Source organism: Triticum aestivum, chromosome 7B, assembly GCF_018294505.1.
Source record: "Triticum aestivum cultivar Chinese Spring chromosome 7B, IWGSC CS RefSeq v2.1, whole genome shotgun sequence".
Classification (NCBI taxonomy): domain Eukaryota; kingdom Viridiplantae; phylum Streptophyta; class Magnoliopsida; order Poales; family Poaceae; genus Triticum; species Triticum aestivum.
This window is the reverse complement of record NC_057813.1, coordinates 191,953,864-191,971,233: the sequence shown is the minus strand read 5'-3', so window position 1 is coordinate 191,971,233 and position 17,370 is coordinate 191,953,864. Positions and strand designations below refer to the sequence as shown.

Genomic DNA, 17,370 nt, shown 5'->3' with positions numbered 1-17,370 from the left:
CTTCCAGCTTCCCCTCCTCCGGCGCCGGTCCCGCGGCGGCAATGGGGATGGTGCGGGCGGCGTGGTTTCTGCTCCTGTCGGCGCTGCTCGCGGCGGCGGACGCAAGGAGGCAGAAGGGCGGCGAGACGGCCTGCGACAAGGGGTGGGAGTGCAGCGGCAGCAGGTTCTGCTGCAACGAGACCATCACCGACTACTTCAAGGCCTACCAGTTTGAGGAGCTCTTCGCCAAGCGCAACAACTCCCTCGCCCACGCCGCCGGCTTCTGGGACTACCGGGCCTTCATCACCGCCGCGGCCCTCTACGAGCCTCGCGGGTTCGGCACCACCGGCGGCAGGGAGATGAGCATGAAGGAGGTCGCCGCCTTCCTGGGCCACGTCGGCGCCAAGACCTCGTGTACTCTTCTCTCTGCTCCTCATTCTAATTCACCTTCCGGGATATAGAGAAATCAACATCTGCCAGTAACAGTTTTAACTATAGGCTTCATGAATTTCAAGCCAGGGTTAAACTATGTGTGGGCTTTCCGGATCCAACGAAATGTGAATTTGGTAGTACAGTATTTAGTTTCCATTGGAATAGTGTTTCATCAGAATGGCTCCTACCAGATTTGAAACTTGACATCTGCAAAGCATTGTTAGCAGTATAATTATTGCCCATCAAGTTTTAATTTGTAGTATAATTCTGTACAACTGACTAGAGATCTTCAGAAGATTCGTTCTTAACCTAAAGGTGATAATCAGGAGTGGCATCTCATATTACTGGATGGTTACTCCTACAGGTGGATATAGTCTAGCTGACGGTGGTTCATTGGCTTGGGGTCTTTGCTACAACCATGAAATGAGCCCAAGCCAGAGCTACTGTGACGACAGCAATGAATTATACCGTTGTGCTGAAGGAGTTGAGTACTATGGTCGAGGCGCCCTTCCTGTTTACTGGTCAGGCTGATATGTTCTTCTGTCATTTGTTGTTAATTAGGAACCGGCTGGGTCTAGCTATTGATTTTGAATCTGCTTGTTAATGATCCTCAGGAACTACAACTATGGTATTGTGGGTAAGGGTATCAAGCAGGATCTGTTGAAGCACCCAGAGTTATTGGAACAGAATGCCACGCTAGCGTTTGAAGCAGCGATCTGGAGGTGGATGACTCCAATGAAGAGGAAGCAGCCATCAGCCCATGATGTCTTTGTTGGCAACTGGAAACCAACCAAGAAAGACACTTTGTCCAAGAGGTATCCTGGCTTCGGTGCGACAATGAACATTTTGTATGGTGATGCCATCTGTGGTAAAGGGTCCATTGATAATATGAATGGCATTATATCCCACTATCAACATTATCTTGATTTGATGGGATTTGGTGCTCAGCACTCTGGAGATAACTTGGATTGTGCCGACCAAGTGCCATTCAGTCCATCATCAAAGAGTCCTGACTCATAAGCAAGCTGCATGCCAGATCCATGTATATTTCCCTGTAAATTTGAGGCGCAGCTATCTTGCATCGGTAACGATAGAAGTATTGTATGCAAATCTATATGATAGTATTTATTAGTAGCTCTGAGGATGACTATTGTGTTTGTGTAGTCTGTAACCTAGTATTTACGTAAGCCCGTAACCTTCTCTCATTATGTGTTTTTGCCATGTATATTACAGCAGAGAACTCGCATTTGAACACATGATGACTTTCTTGTAAATTATATTACTTCTGTTACTGAAGTGCTCGGTAATTGATAATTCGTCGCCCTTTGCTTTTATAAGTTCACTACTGCTTTGCTCCTGTCATGGATGTTCTTTCAGAAAAAACCTGCCATTGCTCTCTTGTTCTGTGAAAATGACTGCTGGGCAGCAATGATGATTTTTAAATCGATCTGGGTGGAGAGATCTTGCCTTGGTTTGTTTTCTGAGTTCTGTGTACCACAGTTTTCTTTTTTTGGCATTTTCTCTATTTTGGGGTAATTTTGTGATGTTAATTTTCAGAGGCAGAAACATTAACCATACTCTGTTATGGTAGGCAGACATATGGGAGCATGCGTGAAAAAAAAAGACATCACGGCGAACATAAAATACCGTCAACACCTCAAAATCTATTGCGAATTTACAGGGATAACAAGTGTTGGAGTTCAGAGGCATATTCTTACAGCACTACAGAATATAGATGGATGGATATTTACCACTGAAGCGGCTTATCCAAGTGCCTGCTTGGGGACCGTCAGCTGGGAACCACACATGGACCTGGATAGCCAGGTACAGATAGGCTGACTAGTGAGCTGTGTCTTTTTCCTCTTCCATTTCAGGGCACCAGCAACCATTACTGGCATTCAAACAAGGCGAGCAGGAAGGGGATGGAGCTCACCAACACCCCCCATCTTGCCTCCTCCAGCTTCTTCTTCTCCAGCTGCAGTCCTTGCGCCTGCAGGTAATGTTTGCACCCCCTCCTCTCAGGTCGACCATGGACGGCGAATAACATGTGGATGTCGTGGTGTTACAGGAGTAGAAGAACTGGGAAGGCTGTGATAACAGCGTTTGCTGCTGGTAGTAGGTGCAGTGCTGATTCTATTTATGCATGCCCAGAGCCCATTGAACAGCATAATGTAGACAGCCTTTCAGGTATGGCGCATTTCATTGCTAATTTTTCGCATTAAATAGTAGCACTGTAATGCCGAGAACATCGGCAAATTGCTGATTTTTTGTTGCTTTGGGGAATCTGTACAATGAGAACGTTGCTGATAATGAGTATACTTCCCTCCTAGAGTTTGAGGATTGAGACTAGTTTTGAGGGGTTAGCTAGTTGCTACAGCTGGATATTTTCTCACACAATAAACTTGTATTGCGTTCCAACCATTTGACAAAACAAATATACAGCAAGAACTAAGAATTTTCTTCCAGTCTGCTAATATGTTGTTGGCCAATTAAATTTTCTTTGCGTATAGTGGCCTCAGGTCCTGCAAATACCCAATGTTATAGAAGGAGAGATTTTGCTGCTGTTGCTCTGCTCCCTTTTCTACTTCCTCATGTTGATATGGCGAGTGCGTAAGTACAGTATTCAGCCACTATTACATTCCTATGTTGTACTTAATTCTCATACCTATGAGATAGAGTTCCTATCAACCTAATGCCATTCCCCCGCACAAAAAAAAAAAAAAACTAATGCCATTAACCTACATTTATGTGAGCATTTTCTTTATGGTCAATTTGTTGAACTGTACAATCATAGACTAGAATCAAATATAAGAAGTGGATCACTGGTCAATCAAGTATGACCCAGAATATCGATTTTCAGAACAGAGTAACATACTCAAACTTGTTTCTTGTTCTTTAAACATCCCTATGAACTTTGAGGTAGTTGTTTCTTGATCTTTAAACATCATCACCATGATAATCACAAAGAAGTTCGCTAATTAGGATTGACTTTGTAGGGCTGACTCATATGATGGATCAATTATTCAAAACGGTGTGAGGAATGTCTTATCCAAGGTGAAAGCAGCTGGCGTGCTTCGTTTGGTTTTCCATGATGCAGGGACTTTTGATATTAGTGACAAATCAGGTTAGATATTATTTATATGTTACCGAAGTTTAATAACAGAGCAAGGTTTGCATGTGTTTAAAAGGCTAATGGTCTAGAATTGGGAATTCAAATATGCTAAGGTTGAAGATATCTAAAAAATGATTGTTGCAAAGTAGAAAGCAATAGTGAGACATTGATGATTGATGACAATTTCTTGCAGGTGGCATGAATGGCTCCATAATCTATGAAGCTGACAGACCTGAAAATGCAGGACTTAGTAAATCCTTAAAGGTTCTTTTCCTCTTCAGAAAGTACCTTTACAACACATATTTCTTCTTTGCTTGTTGTCATGGATAGTGCCATATCCTGCCAAGGAACATCAACTTGACATATCTGTTGATTGCTTTAAAACCAACCAGATACTACGAAAAGCAAAAGAAGGAATCAACCAGGTTCAGCAAGGTTTATGCTTTACACATGTGTTGTATTTATTTAACTTAACTTTATCTGTATCCTGGAGTCAATCTTTTACTGTTTCTCTATAGTGTCATGGGCGGACTTGATTGCAGTGGCTGGTGCTGAAGCAGTTGCACTCTGTGGAGGGCCTGAAATTCCCATACGATTAGGCCGTTTAGATTCCAGGTGCATCATAGTGGCTTGGCATTTTACAAATTCCTTACAGCATTAACCAAACTTTTAGCTATTCCAGGGGTGTTCCTATTTAGTGCTTGTCATTATTCTTCTGAACTAACGCATTTCTCATGTAGCACTGCTGATCCTACTGGTAAACTTCCTGAAGAAACATTGGATGTGGTGGCCTTGAAAACATCATTTGGCAAAAAGGGCTTTTCGTGAGTCTCGCTTTTGTCCGACAACCTCTGTGAATTTCCGTTGTCTATATTACCTAATGAAACTTAGCTCCGGTGGCCAAAATTGTATAACTGTATATGATTTTCCTTTGAATTCTGCCAAGGATTCCATAAAGCAGCCAGTGCCCATCCATGTCTGCTTGGCAGGACACAGGAGATGGTCGTTTTGTCTGGAGCTCACACAATTGGGGGTAAAGGATTTGGAAATCCAAATGCTTTTGATAACGCCTATTTCAAAGTACTCCTTGAGAAGCCACGGCCAACTTCATGTAAGTCATTGTGACATTATCACCATTTCCTTTAATATCCCTTAATTTGTAAATGTACTTATGTGTGGTGTTCATGTGTGAAGCTGGCATGCCGATAGGGCTGCCCACAGATTGGGCACTCACTGAAGATGATGAATGCTTAAGGTATTCTATCGAACCAGACAGTCAGCTTTGCTTACCGATGGCTTACATGAATAGTTCTAGGGGTGGCCCTAGCTTATAACATGCTGTAGATCATTCACAATCTTCTAAACACCATTTGTTTGCCCAATCTTTAAAACACAAGCATCAATGAGTTAACATATTTGCCATCTGACTGAACTTTTGGTGATAAGCTAAGCAGCATAGGCGACCTAAAAAAAAGTTAGGAAACCTAGGCCAATGGATCTTAGCGATTTTCCTTTCATATTTATGTCAGGTAATCGGTCCACTGACATGGGAGACACTAAACTGCTTGCAGGTGGATCAATATCTATGCAAAGGACCAGGATAAATTTTTCGCCGACTTCAGAGATGCATATACCAAGCTTGTAAACAGCGGAGCCTCGTGGAGAACAGCTTAGTTAGGATTACCGAGTTTTTTCTGTCGAAACAGACTCTACACAACTGTAGAATTACCAGGTCTGTGCAAGATTCGTGGAAATTTTGCTCGCTCTGTAGTGCTGCACTGCTGCCCTATCCCCCGTGCATTGTTACCGAAACGTCAAGATACTTGTAGCTATGAAATAGTGTTACTGCACCCAACAAAAATTGTGTTAAATTTAGCAATTAAATTCATTTATTTAATGAATAATATTTCAAGCACCAACATATGGTATTCCCTCTCTTTCATGTTCTTAGATCTATCTGTAAAAGATCTTATAGCAATGTACGTAGAGTTTTCCAAAAAAAAATGCTTCAATATTTGGGAATGGAGGATGCGATAGCCAGTAGATGCACGACATGCATAGCCATCTCCAAAAAGTCTTGTACGCGCCAACTTCAATCAATTTTCCATACCACATGCATAACAGCATGAGATGGCGTGGGTTCAAAGAGGATGTCGTGGACAACTCCAAGGATTAATTATGATGTGGCAAACATGCATGACCCGGTGAATGGGATGCTACGTGTTGAGACTTGAGAGAATTATTGTTAGTGAAGATCGACCATTTAGATATAATATGTGTTAGAAGTATATTTACGTTTAAGATAGAGATAAGAGATAGAAATAGGATAGGTTTAACTTGTCCTCTACTCCAAATCTCTCCCCCTCCATTGTACCTCTATATATACCTCTACACGGGTCAGATCAATACAACATAATATTCAGCCATCCTATATTTTTCACATGGTATCAGAGCGGTTAGTCTCACGACGTCGATCCTAGGTTCCTTCACCACTTCCGCAGCGCCGCCCCCGGGGAGATTAATCTTCTCTCCCCGGGGGCGCGACATCCGATTATCAAAGATTAATCGGTTCATTAGATAGGTTAGATCCAATTATAATTTCATAGGTTTCCAATTTCGAGTTTTCTAAAATCCATCCACTAGATCGATTCAATTAGCCATCAAATAAATCCTGCTATCCTCAAATTCCAGCAAAAATTGGTGTTTCGAACGACGGCCAATCCTAGATCTATCGATGTATGCGTCGACGATCACCTGTGGCATCGACCTACCGTCTGGTGGCTTTGGGCGGCTCCCTCGACTCCAAGCATACGGCACCTTGGATCCGGCAGGCCGCGACGGTGCGGCATCCTCGCATCGTGAGCTATCTTGGTAGTTTGGCCAGTGATGGATCAAGCCTCGGGCTAGCTAGCTTTGCACATGCCGAGAGATCCAAGGGCAACGGCCTCGACTCCCGAGCGTCACCAGCGCCGATTCGATCGGCTCGGACCGATCTACCTGGCTTCCTTGACGCCACGGCATCCACGGCGATACCAGCTCTAGCCTGACCTGAAGCGCCGGCACGGACTTCATCGACGACACGGCCCACACGTACTCGGCGGCAACCCCGATCCAATCGATCCGACTAGGCGGCTATCAACCTCTGAACGCATGGGAGGACCCAATACTTGTCATGCATCACGGCCACACCATGGCTCGGTACGGCGGATGCGAGCGTCCGGCGACGCAGGCGGCCGCACACGCTAATGCGGCTACGGGCGTGCTGATACGCGCGTCCCAGCGCACGCCTCCATCTGCATGCGTGAGCATCATCAATCCGATCTACATCGACAATATGCGTCTGCATCACCTCCGGCTTCATAGCGTGCATCCATCCACGTGCAGACAAGATGCCATGCATCTTCACAGGAAGGCACCATAAGCCATCGACGAGCCAGCCGCGAGCTACTCCAAGCAAATCCTAGCGGACTCTACCGAGCAGCGGCGATGCACGACGCCACCTCAGTACCACGCATCGTGAATTACGGGAGGGCAAACTCTCGAACACATCTGCACCGAGCCGATCTGCACCAACACCGACGCCCGCGACACCATCGTCTACACCGACCGCTACATCCCGAGCCGAGCTACATCATCTTCTGCATGACTGCATCGACCGCCGCCGCTGATTTGTACTGCACGGCTACACCGACGCCTCTGCATCGAGCCGGCATCCAGCTGTATGACTACACCAGGCTACAAGCCAACATACTTCTACGGTGTGACACGGCGTCGACACTTGGTCGCCGCGAGGGGCGCATTCAAGCGACTCATCATCGTCGACACGCCGCTGCAACGCCATCACAGACACTTCATCGTCAAGGTCTTCATCAACATGGTCTTCACCAACATCTTCATCAACACACCGCCATTGCCGCCTCGTCCACAAGATGGACACCTAGCGTCCTCTGACAGACTTTTCTGCAAGACGTGACCTTGACGACGGCAATGACCGCGTCACGACGACGGCATCGGCCGCGCCATCCACGACGACATGACTGCATCGACACGGCGTCACGACGACGGCATCGGCCGCGCCATCCACGACGACATGACTGCATCGACACGGCGTCACTACAGTGACGGCCCTACACGGCCACACGGTTCTGGCAAAACCGATGTGTTCTCGATGGGCTTCCTCCGGTCTTGGCAAAATCGGTGGACTCATCGCCGACGGCACCCTCTGACATCAGCAAGGTGCATCGTCCACGTCTGCAGCTCCGTCATAGCGCTTTTTTTTTGCGCCTCCGGCTTTGTGCAGCTTCATCATCCACGACGACCACACCATCGACCACGACTACCTCGACCACGGCTACATCATCATGATCGGCTACCTCGACATTAATGGCTACGTCTACAGCAACTCATCGGCAACAAACTCCAGTCAACAGCGTCTGCCTCGTCACTTGCGTCCACGACACTCCCGCTGTGACTGCGGGAGGGAATAGAGGAGAAGGTAGGAAGGCACCAGAAGGGGACGCAGTCACCGCCCTAACTGCTGACCCATCAGAGACGCAGTGGATGATGGCGCAGCGGAGAAGACGACAAAAGAGCAAGACTTCAAATTTAGTCGTAATCGTCCGCTTCACTCCCGCTACGACTGAGGGGGAATGTTAGAAGTATATTTACGTTTAAGATAGAGATAAGAGATAGAAATAGGATAGGTTTAACTTGTCCTCTACTCCAAGTCTCTCCCCCTTCATTGTACCTCTATATATACCTCTACACGGGTCAGATCAATACAACATAATATTCAGCCATCCTATATTTTCCACAATATGATTGGTTTTTGGCTCATTTAGAGCTTGAGAAATTTACAGAAAACATATTATAGTTTCTCTCGATTGCATGTGAGTATGGAGTTGACCAGGCCGGAGAGGAAGGAAATGATTAAGTTCATGCTTGCAATGTACTCTTTCCGTTTTAAAATATCTGTCGTGGTTTTAGTTCAAAATCAAGACAAGTACTCCCTCCGTCCGGGAAAAGTTGTCCACGGCGTAGTTCATTATGATTTTTGCAAATAAACCCTTAGGATTTTAAATCTCCTGCTAATTACCCCTTTGCTTCTTCCTCCTCCGGACGCCCGCGGCAGGAACAAGCCCAGCGCGCCGTCGGCAGCCACCGTAGAGCCCAGCGCGCTGCCGTCCACCTGCGTCGCCGCTGCGCCGCCGCTGCCAATCCGCGGCGCCCCTGCCCGCCTGCGCCGCCTGCAGCCGCTGCCAATCCGCGGCGCCCCTGCCCGCCTGCGCCGCCTGCACGAAGGCGAGCTGCGCCGCCGCCCACACGGAGGTGACTGCTCCTCCGCGGCGACCAACTGGACGCCCGCCTCCTCCACGGCTGAAGGCACCTCCCTCGTCGCCCTGCTCGCGTCCCTAGCCGGTGCGGCCCGCGCCCTCATCCTCTGCCCGCTTCCTCGCGCCCGCGGCCGCCGGTGCGGGATTTGGGCAAGTCGCCGGCCGCCGCTTCCTTCTGCTGCCGCCGCGATTCCCTCCAGCCTCTGATGCTGCAGCTGTTGGGCGAAGCCAACGCCCCCAGATCGAGTCCTCGCCGTCTGATGCTTCTGCTCCTCCTCGCCGTCTGATGCTTCTGCTCATCCTCGCCGTCTGACTTCTCTGCCCCGCGTCTACTGTTGAAAAGGTGAATTTGTAGTAGAAATTGAAGTAGATATGTGAAGTGGAAATTTAATTGGGCAGTGCTACACCTTCACAATAGTGTGCAACATCCACATTCGCCTAAAAGGGAGAGGGAAGGTTAAAAAGTTCAGGTTCTGTTAACTGAACATGTTCAGGTTCAGGTTCTGTTAACTGAAAAAGTTTAGATTCAAAAACATTGTTGGACTGATAGGAAGTTTGTTGAACAGAGCAATCTATACCTGTAATTTGTACTGTTATGCCTCTGTTACTCCAGTCAAAATTTTCCTGTGAAAATTTTCAGTCAAGCACAACTGATCATGTAACTTGAGAAGATTACTCCAGATTTTGGAAATAATCAATTACTCCAGATTTTGTCCCTCCTTTGGAATGTGAAGTCCACTGGAAATGAGCACAAGTCAGGTCCGTCAAACTAAGATTAGTCAAAAGCAACAGAAGAGCACTAACCAACCAAAGTTCCACTAGAATTAGGCCACTAGAGAGGAAATAAACAAGTGTGCACCATTTATCCAATTGCAAACATGCCTAAAGTTTCCAATTGCAAACTAAGATTATTTGAATCATTTGAATTTATTTGATTTATTTGGATTTATACACCATTTGTCCAATTGCAAACATGCCTAAAGTTTCCAATTGTCCAATTTCAGTCATTCATTTTAGTCCAATTTTGTCTTCTTATTTCTAGCACACTGACATAGAAGATTTTTGCTCTGATTCACTTTTAGTCTAAAAAAAGACATGACACACCAGAGAAAAAAGAAGAAGAAAAAAGAAATCATGCCTTGCAGAAGAAAAAAGAAATCCCAGAAACACTTAACTGTTTTAGACACTTTCAGTTAACTGTTTTGAATTGTCCAAGTGGCGGTATTGTTTCAGAAATCCCAGGTGACTCCCAGGTGACTGTATATTGTCCCGGTGACTAAAGTTTCAGAAATCCCAGAAAGTTGCTGCACCTCTTTACTAAAAAGGGGCAAAACTGATCATGTACTCTGAAGAAATGTTGCAATGTTGTCACAGTAATTACTTGATCAAAATAATTCTGTCCTTAACTGAATAAACTTGATTTAGTTAACTGAATAAACTTGATTTAAGTATATTCTTACAGAAACTTTGCCTACTTTTGTGTACTAAGGCACTGAAAACATGATCCTCCTCCTACGTTACGTATATCCATCCATTTTCTTTTGGCCACAACAAGAAAGATCTCCTTTCATCTTTTGTACTCTTGGTATGATTTTCTAGACATAGCCCTAAAATCTCTAAACACTCTTTTGACAAGCAATACTTCTAATAAAACTATGCATAAAAGATCAAAAAATAGCATAAATTGGAAAACGAGCAATACTTCTAAAACCAGTTGCAAGCAAATCTACAGTAAAATAAAATGATCCCATAGTGTACTTAATTCAGAACACATGGAAGAAACTTGACTAAATGTACAAATTTTGGAAAAAAAAAATCCAAGTTAACTAAATGACTGATTCAATTTCAGGCAACTTGGAGAAGAGATCACTTGATCATTGACTGTACTTAATTCATAACACATGGAAGAAACTTGTTAGAAACTGAAACGGTTAATATTGAGAATTAAGTTACTCTAATGGAGTACCAAATTTTGAGAACAAGCCATCTGAAAAGAGCACTAGCTAAGATCTAATCCTTATGTCCAGTTAACCACTAATTTGCTGTAACCAATGTTCAGAGACAAATCAGACTTGACAGTAAAGATCAAAATTTCAGACTTGACAGTAAATATAGTGAAAACTGAAGATTATTTAGGAACACACACTTGTTCCTAAACTTGATGTCGATTTAGCAACACAGTCTTCAATGAGAGTATAAAAAATAACTACTCCATCTACTTAAGTGATTCTACACTAAACCAGAACAAGTTGATGCTCAGTCAAGTTGATTTCAAACTTGACACATAAATAAAATTTGACATCAATGAAATTTAGACTATGAGTGCCTGCCCATGACATCTGCATGGTTCTCTACACCACACACCATAAACACTGCTAGCTACTCCTACTCGATCGCCCCAGCTTTTGCCACGGACAGCAAGAACCTAACACGTTCTCCACCTAGCAGCTAGCTAGGATGGCCATGAATCCTCTCTCCCAGGAGCGCCCCAATGCATATCCATGGGGGGTGGCCATGTACACGAACCTGCACTATTGATTTGAACTCTTAACACTACTGAAAACCAAATTCAGTGAACATACACTTCAGAAAATTCAGTAAACATGCACTCGAGAAAATTCAGTGACTGCAGAACATACACTCCAGAAAATTTTCCGTGATCTTGTACTCAATTTTACAGTGAACTTGCTAAAGAAGCTCCCAAGCTTCAAGATAGACTAAATTGACAGCTAATGTACTCAAAAGAAGCATTTTGGAGTACAAGAAGGGGAAAGCGGGAGGCAAGAAGAGGGGGGAGCCGCACCTTGGCAGGAGGGGGGCGAGGGGACTGGGTTGGGCTATGGGCAGACGGAGGCGGGGGCGGGTGCCTTGGACCAGTCTGGGAGTTGGCGGCGCTTGCCGGACTCGGCGGCGTACGCGACCTCGATGGCCTGGAGCTCCGCCTCGGCCTCGGCATCTCGGCGACCCACACAGCGGCGTGCGCTTGGAGAATACTGGGTTTGTGGTCGACGGCGTCCAGCCAATGAGGAGGTGGTCGACGACGCGCAGGGGAAGCTCTGGCTCGCCGCCCTCGGGGAAGGACGCCGTCGGATAGCAGATCGAAAAAAGTCGAGCCTTCCTCGCCGTGATTCGCCATGGGGGGACGATGAGAGGAACGAGGAGGGGGGAAGCAACGCGGCAGTGGCGTGGGGAGAGGGAGCTCCGGCGACGCGCGGGAGAGCTGTGCGGGGGAGCAGAGGAGGTGAGCTCTGGCGCGGGGGAGCTCCGGCGAGGGGGAGACGAGCAAGGGAGCTCTGGCTCTGGCGCGGGGAGTGTGTTGTTTGTCGGAGGAAAGGGGAGGTGATTTTCGCAAAATGTCGTCGGAGACAACTTTTCCCGGACGGAGGGAGTATTTTGGAATGGAGGGAGCAGTACGGAATTGCTAGTACGGAGTAGCAAAATTCCGTAGTTTTTTTTTTGGAAAATTTCCGGTTCTGACGGGCGGACATGAGCCGGTACGAAGATGACAGCAGAGCGTGTCAGGAACCACACACTGACGTCCATGTGCACGACGGCTGCGGGTGATTAGCACAGAGACGAGTTCGATGCAGGCGCAGAAACGATAAGCTCCATCAGTGGCTGGCTCCGCTTTGCCTCTCTCTCTCTCTCTCTCTCTCTCTCTCTCTCTCTCTCTCTCTCTCTCTGAGGCCTGAGCCCTCTGTCACTCCACGAGTCCATGTCCATGCACAGGTAAAGCCGCTGCGTCCTAGAAGATCCAGGCGGTGGGATGAGGCCCACTGCAGCAGCAGCAGCCAAACCTTCCTTCTTCCTCGCCAGACACCAACCATTCCCGACATCATCAAGGGCAGCAGCAGCAGCAGCCGATCCATGCAAGTCGCCCAACAAGTTGAGGCGCATTGGCCGGTCATGGCGAGCCGCGTCGGCGGGCAGCAACCGCGGCGACGAGCGCGGCCAGTCCGTATCGACGGTGGCGACGACGCCGTCAGGGAGGCGGGCCCGGCTGTCGGCGAGGCGGCGGGAGAGCATCAGGCTCCTGGACGTGCTGCCGGGCCAGGGCGGCATCGGCGAGTTCCTGCGGCACCCCGCCGGCGTGGAGTCCCTGCTCAACACCCGGGCGCTGCAGAGCTTCGCGCCGGTGGAGTCGGAGTCGGAGTCGGGCCCGGCCGGCGCCTTCAGGTGCACGCTGCACCCCATGGGCTTCCTCGGCTTCCAGGTCGCCCCGGTCCTGGACCTCCGCGTCACCCCGACCCGCGACGACTGCACCGTCGAGATGCTCTCCTGCAGGGTATACCTACCAACATACACACGCTTAATTCCACGGACCTATTCTCCCTGTGATTTATACAGATGAAATGATCTTTTCAATTTGCCTTTGGTGACAGTTTGAGGGTTCGGTCTCGATCGAGCAGCAGAATGAGCTCTTTTCAGGTCATCAATCCATGCTTAGCTAACATTCTTCACACGCATTTTTTTATCTAATGGTGGAATAGTTGCATCAGTTATTCAGTTACTTTATGTTCTACTCATAATTTCACCCTCTCATAAGGCTCTTTTCTTCTAAACGATTTCCAAACATTTGATATCTCTGCCCAATATATAGTGTCATCACCATAATCAGTTAGTTTTAAATATATTCTTTTGGAGATGCAATGTGCCTGAGCTGGAGTGTTGGATGTTGGCAGCGGTTATGACCAACCGAATAACATGGGGAGACAATGGTGATCAGGAGCCATGCTTGGACATCGATGTCTATTTGGAGGTCACCCTGGAGGTAATATGGCATTCAGTTTAGTGATGTACTCCCTCCGTCCCGTAATATAAGAGCATTGACGCCGTCAACAACGCTCTTATATTATGGGACGGATGGAATAGTATAACACGTAGATGAGGACGGGATCGCAATCTCACTAGCTTGCATCACAAAATTCACACTGATGCATGACACTAAGATGATATGTTTAGTTGAATATTACCATCACCCCAGCTCCTAGGGATGAGCAGATGACAAGGGTTTCCTACAAGACGAGCCCTCAAGTTTCTCTTATGTTTCAGGTGTACACGAAGCCGTTCAGCTTGCTCCCGCTATCGGCAGTGGAGAAACCAGGCAACCTGTAAGGCACTGCATTCTTTAGAAGTTCCTGCAATTTAGAATCAAGTGCTTTCCCGATGCTTTCGAAAGGATCGGTGCCCCCATGGAGATGCTTAGGCGCCTATTGAACGCCTCAATTTACGCCCTTTTTACCTGTTTCAAAGAAGAAGAAAACTGAATTTGATGGGTGTCACCTTTTTGAGTTAAGTAACATAGGCATTCACTGTATGTGTTGTTTGGCAGGCTGATGCAAGGTCTGCTTGACAGGCTTGTCCCGATGCTGGGTGAGCAGCTGCTGAGGGACTACCATTCCTGGGTTCAGCAGCAGACCCAGTCTTCATCCTCATGAGCAAGTGACTGCCCAAAGTCTGAAACTAACACTACCTACCTAGCAGATTCCTGGGATTCATGGCCGGGTCGGCATTCATCAAATCCAGCTGCCAGCAGCACCAAGAAAGAATCACGAGGACGCGGCATGGGTTAATTTGTAGTAGATGCTTGCATGATATAAGAAAGAATAATTTACTGTACATCCCCTCCTAACCTTTGAGAGAAATCATACGAATTTCGAAAAGGTTGTGCCTAGCTAACTTTTGACCCATGTACATATCTCTCAAGTCTCTTTCGAGATTCCACTACAGACTACATACGGAGCAAAATGAATGAATCTACCCTCTACAATATGTCTGTGTACATCCTCATGTAGTTTGTAGTGGAATCTCTAAAAAGACTTATATTTAGGAATGGAGGGAGAAAACTCATGCTGCACATTAGCATGATGAAGGTTCTGGTTGTTATTATTACATCAGTCTCATTGTAATACTATTACATTACACATGTTCAAACAGCATGAGGTTTCCCTCAAGAAATTGCAGTAGTTGAAACTTCTCTAGTCCAGTGACAACTTTAACAGTTCCTGACATATTTTCTGGGACAGTTTTCAAACATGTTCCGGGATATCTTCTGTATTATTCTGAATCACAATACACTCGAAGCAATACAAAGATTTCGATCTATCGACAGGCAAACCATACACAACAACAAATCAAGCCCTTTTCAGATGACATGTACAACCATAATAATAAAAAATCTGTGGTAAAGATCATCATCATCGTTTGTCCTGTACATTCCTTCACAAAAACTATCTCCATCAGGGCTTCAAGGTATAAGAGCTTGCCTGTACAGCTCATCCTTGCCATCGGTAGGCGAGTTCCCAACGGGCATCGCTCTGTTAGGCAGCACCGTCTCTGCAGAGATCAAAACACGTGCCGCATTCCGGTACCACGGCTGCAAATGAGGGTCAAGGGAAGGTGAGTCCGGCAGCATCACGGAACCCCAGTCTCTCTGCCCTACTTGCGGCTCGCGTATTCTTCGTCGCACCAAAAGCCCGGCCACATCTTCCCTTCTGATCTCCGTCATTGTCCGTGCGATTGCCATGCATAAGAGGAGCACAAAAACTGCATCCTCTTTGGGTAAGAACTCCATTGCGAGTAATTTCCAGTTTAGGAGCACGGTTGCCCTACCATCAGGATAATCTGGTGATGTTCGGACTAGGGTGAGGTACTGCTCTTCCTCGTGGTTATTTGATGTGCTGTCCTTCTTTACGCTGTAACTCAATCTCCTCCCTACAAGCAGCCTTGCCTGCTAATATGGTTTATCGCGGTGTGGTTAGAAGGTATTACAAAATGGCACTGGAAAGTCCATCAAGTACTATATCAGTAGCGAACTGAACTTCCACTTCATGTGTGGTGCAAGTCATATGCCATCTGTCACAGTTGAATCTAGCTAGTCTAAGATGAAAAATATATATTTTACGGACAAAAATAGCTACACTTCTGCATTAAATAGAAAACATGACCAAATATGGTTGATCAGTCAAATGACATGTATTTACTCAAAAAGAAAAGTTAGATGGATCTGTTGTACATACAGACAACTCACATATGTTGCATTTCTGAAAGCAATAATAAAGATGGAGTGCCGTAATCCTTTTTGCCTGGTAACTGATTTACTAATAAATCAACTAATATAGAATGTTCATACCACCAGAGCTTTCAGCAATGAACACCAAATGCAGGACAGTTATGTGATTATGTCACCTCAAGATTATCTATACTAACTCCAATACCAGACAAAAATATGCATCAAGAAATCGAGCGAAAGAAACTTATGGGACCATACCTCTCCTTCTGAAGTCTCATTTTGTAGCTGAAAGTTGAGGTCATCTCCCAACCACACTGTCAGTACATCTCCAGTTGAAAAACGCCAAACCACCTTATTCTCCTGTTGATATTTCGTTGGCGTTGCTGTACCAACCACCTTTTCTGTATCACAAAGGGAAACAACTAGGCTCCTCTCAAGACAAGGTATAATACTGACATCAAGCAACTATTCAGAGTAATGAAGTTACCCGGAGCATAACCAACGGATGTTGCACTTGCAATGTAGGACCATGAGCCTTCTCGGACCTCAATGATCCTATCTTCCCATTTCACTGCCATGGGAGTTTCAGGTCCTCTCCGCCAAATCCCTCTGCCTATTCTACACGTGTTGGAATTGAATTCAGCACAACTGAATTGAGATATAACAGTAAATATCATTCCCCCGCAGCATAAGCTTAGTAACATAACCACTCAACAGCTGATTGTAACTTCATATAAAAGCAAAAGGGTTATCTTTGGACTGCATGCCCTATTTTGTTAGAAAATTGACCAAAAACTTGTCAAGGGGTGTGGTATTTGCCACATAATGTTAAGCTATAGATTCCGAAACGCAAATACATATAGATTCTGAACAATACCTCATCCTAACAACGAAACATTCTTTCCCACCGTAATCAAGCACTGTACGGGTCAGCCACCGTCCTTCCTGCGGACGGTAACTTCTCATGCGCAATATGACATCAGAAACCATTGCTCCACCATCATCAGTGACTCTGTCAGGTACGCACTTCAATAAGTAAGGTGCCTGAATTGGAGGGGTAATCGATGCCATCACCCTAATCCTGGCATCGAGCTCCTCTGAAAGCATAAGTGATTTCTCATGCAGCATATCGTTCCATGAGAATGATATATTCTTGAGGATCTTGCTGTTCCTGAAGCATCCACCCATGCTGCGCCTTACCTCAATGGTGAGACCTCGGGTTGCAAATTCACAATACATATGCCACATTTTCTGCCAGTTTTTGCAGGATAAATTGGACACTGACTTGTCGAGCTTTAATGATCTGTAACACCTCTGTGCCCGGAAACGCAGAAATTCCTTGCTAATGTGCTCACTGTCAAATTCTCCTTTCAGGAACACACATACCTGTTATCAAGAATCAATGATATGATTGTCAACATACAAATAGGTACATACTTCACATCTCTACTATCTAAAAAAGACTTAAGGTTCCCTATTTCACCCACGTGTTTCGCTCCCCA

At 46.1% G+C, this 17,370-nt stretch overlaps 2 protein-coding genes, 1 long non-coding RNA gene and 1 pseudogene across 6 annotated transcripts in view; 2 read left to right on the top strand and 2 right to left on the bottom strand.

The window, feature by feature from the left end:
• Positions 1-6: 6 nt before the first annotated feature.
• On the top strand, positions 7-5,407 carry LOC123156818 (uncharacterized; annotated as a pseudogene). The gene is made up of 15 exons (XR_006478438.1): positions 7-393; positions 776-932; positions 1,026-1,279; positions 2,093-2,235; positions 2,286-2,407; positions 2,480-2,598; positions 2,922-3,021; positions 3,408-3,535; positions 3,717-3,787; positions 3,916-3,958; positions 4,042-4,138; positions 4,264-4,347; positions 4,513-4,634; positions 4,718-4,778; positions 5,095-5,407. The product of XR_006478438.1 is annotated as an uncharacterized protein (transcript).
• A 2,895-nt stretch (positions 5,408-8,302) lies between these two features.
• LOC123156819 (uncharacterized) lies at positions 8,303-12,238 on the bottom strand. Its single transcript, XR_006478439.1, has 3 exons — positions 11,660-12,238; positions 9,435-9,594; positions 8,303-9,294 (listed from the first exon to the last, which is right to left on the bottom strand). It is a non-coding gene; the product is annotated as an uncharacterized lncRNA (long non-coding RNA).
• Positions 12,239-12,381: 143 nt separating this feature from the next.
• LOC123156817 (uncharacterized) lies at positions 12,382-14,728 on the top strand. Its single transcript, XM_044575003.1, has 5 exons — positions 12,382-13,141; positions 13,239-13,284; positions 13,539-13,627; positions 13,909-13,967; positions 14,189-14,728. Exons 1-5 carry the CDS (start codon positions 12,623-12,625, stop codon positions 14,292-14,294), a joined length of 819 nt encoding a protein of 272 aa, XP_044430938.1. The 5' UTR covers positions 12,382-12,622; the 3' UTR covers positions 14,295-14,728.
• LOC123156816 (glycine-rich domain-containing protein 2) overlaps positions 14,690-17,370 on the bottom strand; it is a 5,612-nt gene continuing 2,931 nt past the window's right edge. Inside the window, exons 4-7 of one of the 3 annotated variants that reach the window (XM_044575000.1) lie at positions 16,746-17,254; positions 16,356-16,486; positions 16,127-16,269; positions 14,690-15,589 (exon numbers count right to left, since the gene is read on the bottom strand). In XM_044575000.1, coding sequence (XP_044430935.1) covers positions 15,104-15,589; positions 16,127-16,269; positions 16,356-16,486; positions 16,746-17,254 — 1,269 coding nt within the window. In that variant the 3' untranslated portion in view covers positions 14,690-15,103. Of the gene's footprint in view, positions 15,590-16,126; positions 16,270-16,355; positions 16,487-16,745; positions 17,255-17,370 lie in introns of those variants that run through there. The other 2 variants (XM_044575001.1, XM_044575002.1) reach the window with 2 other exon arrangements.